This window comes from Panthera uncia, chromosome E1, assembly GCF_023721935.1.
Source record: "Panthera uncia isolate 11264 chromosome E1, Puncia_PCG_1.0, whole genome shotgun sequence".
Lineage (NCBI taxonomy): Eukaryota > Metazoa > Chordata > Mammalia > Carnivora > Felidae > Panthera > Panthera uncia.
Genome location: NC_064814.1, coordinates 59396278 through 59401435, shown reverse-complemented (window position 1 = coordinate 59401435; position 5158 = coordinate 59396278). Strand labels below are relative to the sequence as shown.

At 62.3% G+C, this 5158-nt stretch overlaps 1 protein-coding gene across 2 annotated transcripts; it reads left to right on the top strand.

The window, feature by feature from the left end:
* The first annotated feature begins 1558 nt into the window (after positions 1-1558).
* On the top strand, positions 1559-3549 carry ZG16B (zymogen granule protein 16B). Of its 2 annotated transcripts, XM_049638167.1 has the most exons (4): positions 1560-1978; positions 2059-2138; positions 2357-2462; positions 3098-3549. In XM_049638167.1, the coding sequence occupies exons 2-4, from the start codon at positions 2087-2089 to the stop codon at positions 3444-3446; spliced, it is 507 nt and encodes a 168-aa protein (XP_049494124.1). In that variant the 5' UTR covers positions 1560-1978; positions 2059-2086; the 3' UTR covers positions 3447-3549. The 2 variants fall into 2 exon arrangements, with proteins under 2 accessions (XP_049494125.1, XP_049494124.1); XM_049638168.1 differs by having other exon boundaries at positions 1559-2138.
* The last annotated feature ends 1609 nt before the right edge of the window (positions 3550-5158 follow it).

Genomic DNA, 5158 nt, shown 5'->3' with positions numbered 1-5158 from the left:
GTCTGTGGGCCTGACTGCCTCTGGGAGCGGCGAGAGCATTGGGAGGATGGGTCCCAAGGGGCCTCCCGAGGGAGACGGGTGCAGGGCCGCAAGGAAGGGCCAAGGCCAGAGCAGAGAGGGGCTCTGAAGGCGGGTTGTGAATGGCTGTGGACGAGGCTGCCTCTGCTCCAGGGCGGGCAACGGGGACCCACCCGGGATCGGCTGACTTGGTGGGTGAAGGGCCCGAGATCGCACGTGTTAGGTTTTCCGGGTCACAAAGTCTCTGTCGCAACTGCTCGGCTCTGCTGCTGTGGGGTGACAGCAGCCCCAGACGATACACAAATGAATGGCCTTGGCTGTGTGCTCCTAACGTTATCTGTGGGCAACGGCACTGGAATGCCGTAGAATTTTCGCGTGCTACTCTTCGTTTCAATGCTTTTCTAAGTATTTAAAAACGTAGAAAGCGCTCTAGCTCATGGGTCGCGCTAAAACAGGCGGGGTGGGGGTGCTGGATGGGACCTGCGGGCCTCAGTCCTCGAACCCCTGGCCCAGACACCTGCTGTACTTGCAGGAGGTGCCGGGTAGACGGGGCCCCGCCCCCACCCTCCAGCGCCGCCATCCCAGCGATCCCAGTGAGGTGAGCGGCCCTTCCAGAGCGGGTCAGCGCACACGCGAGGCCATTCTTCGCACCCCTTTTCTTGTGACCTACTGGGGCCTTCCCCAACACCCTGCTTTCTACCGAGCCTGGTTCCTGGGGCCGAGGAGCAGTGCCGCGGGAGCGGCCCCATTCCTTCTTCGTGCCCGTGTAGAACTCCACCGCTGACGACACCGTCCCGTCTGTGATTCGTCACCAAAGGCACCAGCGTGTTTTTCCTGATATTCTGCAATTTCAAAGGAGGCGGCCAAGAACCACCCCGTACGCCTGGCGGTACGCGTGAGTCTTTGGGCCCCTGCACAGACATCAGATGGCACAATCGCGGCACTCGGGTGACGGGAGGTCCCCGGACGGGATGCCGGGAAGCAGGGAAGCCGAGATTTGGATGCCGTGTGGCTCCAGTGCCCCCTCCCGAGTTGATGACCGCGACCCGGTGGTTTTTCTTGAAGGGTGGAGGCCCTGACAGCCTCAGCTCCAACCCGTCACAGGGAGCCTGGACCGGTGGCAGCAGCAGGGGCCTCAGAACCCCAGCCCCGGACAAGTACCGTCACCTCCCGGCTAAGCCTGACCCCGGCCTGACCCCAGCGGCCGTCGGGGGCACTGGCCTAGAGAACCGCCCTCTCCCCGATCCGTGCCTGAGTCCGTCACCTCTGCCGTCCGGTCCGCCCGAGGCCCCTTGAGGCCAGCCCGTCCCAGCCACACACGTTCCCTGCACAAAGCCAACACTGGCGCTGTTTGCCAGGTGACAGGCCGTGGAGGGCCAGCCCCTGCGGTCTCTCCCACCTGGCACCAGGCACACGGCCCAGCTCTCCGAGGGTCACAGGGAGCTCACCCTGAGCTCGGGGAAGCCCAGGGGACCGCAGGCTCCACGCGGGCCTGGATAAGGTCCTGAGCCGGGTTGTGCACCACGCAGGGACCCCCGGGCCCCAGGGAGCTTCTGTGGGTTTCCAGATGGCAGCTCCCCCGTGGGGTGGACACCTTTCTGGCCCAGCTGGGGAGGGCTCTCAGCAAAGCGCCCCACGTCTGAAGTGCAGCTCTAGTCTACGTGCTGGGGAGAGAGACCCAGAAGCGACAGACAAAACCTGTCACTGCCCCGTCTTGTTTGTGTAGGCCGCGGGGCCGAGACAATAAACACAGCGTGTCCGGAAGGCTCCTGCAGAATGGCTCTGGGATTCCCCCAGGAAGAGCCCCCACCGCCCAGCTCCTTCTTCCCCCCTGGTGGCCCTTGTTCCTTCCTTCTGGACGGGGGCCCACAGGGACGGGGAGGGTATATAGGGCCAGGCGGAGTGTCCAGGAGCAAGACTCCGCAGGACCGGGACTGGGCCACAGGACTCTCCCCGCCAGGTAAGGCTGTGTTTGCGCCCCACGACGGGGCCTGGCCGGGCCGGACGGGGCCCCTCTCCGAGTCCTTCTCTTCTCTCCAGGAGCCTTGGGACTCGCCTTCCAGAAGCCATGCTGCTGAGGCTGACACTCGCCCTCCTGTGGAGCACCTGCTGGGCAACACGTAAGTCTGGCGGGTGTGCGCCCTCTGGTCCCAGCGGCCACCCTCGCCCGCGCGCTCCGGGAGGCCCCGGGTCTGGGCCCGGCCCTGACCGCAGACTGACTCTAGTCTCAGGACCCTGCCGTATCCCTGCACCGCGGCACCCGGTCTGGGGCAGGGATAAGCCACATATTCGCGTCTGGGTTTTTCCTCTCCCTGACCCCGTCCCTTCATCCATCTAGAGATGTACGGGAGGGGAGGAGGCCAATACTTCAGCACACCCAGAGACCATGAATATGAAATCACCGGAATCCGGGTGGCCGTAGGTTCCTTGGGCATACTGAAGAGGTGAGTAGGAGCAGGGCCACGGAGCCCTATCACCACGGCCTCGGGACCCTGGGGAGAGGGCTTAGCACCTCTTCCCCTCGTGCCTTCGCTGGGTCTGCACGTACAGTCCTGGGGAGGGCGGCCAGCACCGTAGGGGACAGAGTGTGGGCAGGGCAGGGGGGAGGAGGCGTGGGGGGTCAGGGACTCACTCTCCCAGGGGAGTGAGGGAGTCACCTGCTTCTCTGACCTGTGACCTGGTCTGCTCAGTATCTGGGGCTCAGAAGGTGCAAGCTGGGCCCGGGGACAGCTCCCCACTGTGAGCAGTGACAGCAGGGGGCACCGCCCGAGTGGCACTGTGTTCCAAGCTCCCCTTACCAACGGTCTCAGGGACTTCCCCCCCCCACCCCCCGAACCACTCCCACTTTGCAGGTGAGGACACAGGCCCAGAGAGGCCGGGTGATGAGCCCAAGATCACAGAGCCCGAAGGCATCAGGGCAGGGGTCTGAGACCGGGACCTCTGTGTCAGGAGCCCAAATCCACGTGCGTGGGGGCACGCACCTGTAGGGACAGGGCTGCTGTCCTTGCCAGGCGATAGAGCACCTGGGGAGTGCTGATTCAGCCTAGGTCTGGCCCTCCAACGCTTCCCTGTCTCCCAGCATCCAGGTGCGATATGGACCCTCCTGGACCACCGTGTCTGGTTGTCCGTCATCCGGAACTCCACAGGAATTCATCCTCTATCCGGGAGAGCGCATCATAGGGATAACTGGCTCCTACAAAATATATTTCCGGTCCCTGAACCTATACACAGATATAGGGCGCCATGCCACATTCGGGAAGGACGATGGCAACTACTTTTTCGTCTACCCCGACCAGTTCGAGAAAGTGCTCACAGGAATCTGTGGCCAGTGCAAGCTTTTAGGCATCACGGGCCTCTGCTTTGCGTGGGATTATCCTCTAGAGTTCTGGGACACGATCCGGCAAAATAGTACCTTACCAGAGAAATGAGTGTTCCTGGGTCCCAGGGGTGGGGCTTGGGTCAACCTGGGTCAATGTGGCTCGTGCTGGGCTGACGGCAGTGAGGTAGCTGAGTCTGGACCCCAAATTTCAATCCACGAATAAATAAAGCTTCTGCAAGAATGGTGCCTCCAGGTGTGGTCCTTGGGTCCCGGGGTGTGACCAAACCTTTCCGAGCTGGTGGGGGGATGAGGCCTCCGGGCCAGGGGTGCGAGGTGAGGACAGAGGTGGTTCTGACCTCCCACGCCCTGGTGATTCTGCCGAGAACGAAGGCCCTACCTGTGCAGCCCTTGGACTTCAAAGATCCTCAGTCTCGGAGGAGTCTGGGCTCCAAGGACGCCCCCCACCCCGTCCCTACCCGAGGGCCATCCAGCTGGCCTCCGATGGCCTCAGGGAAGTCAGTCATTCACTCATTCGGCACACATTGGCCAAGGCCTCATCCATGCTGGGCTCCCCCGGCCACTCAGGGGTAAGAGAAGGAGAGGGGCGCCTGGGTGGCTCAGTCAGTTGAGCGACGGACTTCAGCTCAGGTCATGATCTCACGGTTCGTGAGTTCAAGTCCCTCATCGGGCTCTGTGCTGATAGTTCAGAGCCCGGAGCTGCTTCAGATTCTGTGTCTCCCTCTCTTCCCCTCCCCCACTTACTCTCTCTCTCTCTCTCACTCAAAAATAAATAAACATTTTTTTTTTTTTTAAAAAAAGAGGAGAGACTCGGTGTCTCCAGCTGAAGGGTCCCCTGCGGGGGGACAGAGGCAGAAACAGGTGGTGGCAGTGGTTGTGGCATCTGCGCTTGTGGGGACACATGCAGAACCTCGTGCATAGGCACCTGCCTAGAGGCTGAGTGATGGGGGTGTGCTGGTTCCGGGAAGCCTTCCCGAAGGAGACAACATCTGAGCCCAGAGGCTGAGTGAGGCCCGGCCCTGTAGAGACAAGGGGAGCAGGCAGTCCAGGCTGAGGGACCAGCACGGGCAAGGGCCAGGGCCAGAGACAGCTGAAGACAGTGTTCCCCGTGACCTTGCTATATCGATCGCCGTTGTCCAGATATCTTGAAACTGACACCCCTCACCGCTTGAAAATTGTGGCTGTTTCCAGTCTTGCCATTTAATCTGTATTGACCGACCCCCTCACATTGACGGTACGCACACATTTTGACAAGCATCGGGGGTGACTCTGCAGGACACTCTTCCGGCTGCGTGGAAAAGCCACGGTGGGGGCGGGGGGCCTTCCCTTCCCACCCCGGCCCCTGCCCCATGCCGCCCAGGGGTGGTCCCGTTGCATAGTTAATTGCTTGCCGGTGGATTTCTAAAAGGGAAATCGGTTTTCAGCAGGAGACTCTTGACCCCTTTCTCGGAGGCCTTTCTTGGGGCTGGCTGCTTCAAGGGGGCGCCTTACCTCCCAGGGCTCCTGGTATGGCAACCAGGACGGTCAGAAACGGGACCGTGTTGGCTTGAAGACGCAGCGCCCAGGTCCACGGCGGTCACCGCCTTGTGACTAGATTCGGGAAGCGAGGGAGCCGGAGGGGGCGGGGGGGGGGGGGGGGCAGGGGCCGGCTCAGGGGCAGGTGTGCCCACTGATTGCAAAGCCCGGTCCGTGGCCCAGATGGTCCTTATTCGTGAGCAGTTGGCCGGAAGTCCTGCGTGGTTCTCGTGGCGAACACCGCGCGTGCCCTGGGCAGCCGGCACACCCGCGCTGTGGCGATGCCGC

Excerpts from the sequence above, each read along its gene's own strand:
- ZG16B (XM_049638168.1), top strand. The coding sequence starts at position 2,087 with ATGCTGCTGAGGCTGACACTCGCCCTCCTGTGGAGCACCTGCTGGGCA. Across the intron at positions 2,139-2,356 it reads GAGCACCTGCTGGGCAACAC|AGATGTACGGGAGGGGAGGA; the intron begins GTAAGTCTGGCG and ends TCATCCATCTAG. Across the intron at positions 2,463-3,097 it reads TCCTTGGGCATACTGAAGAG|CATCCAGGTGCGATATGGAC; the intron begins GTGAGTAGGAGC and ends CCTGTCTCCCAG.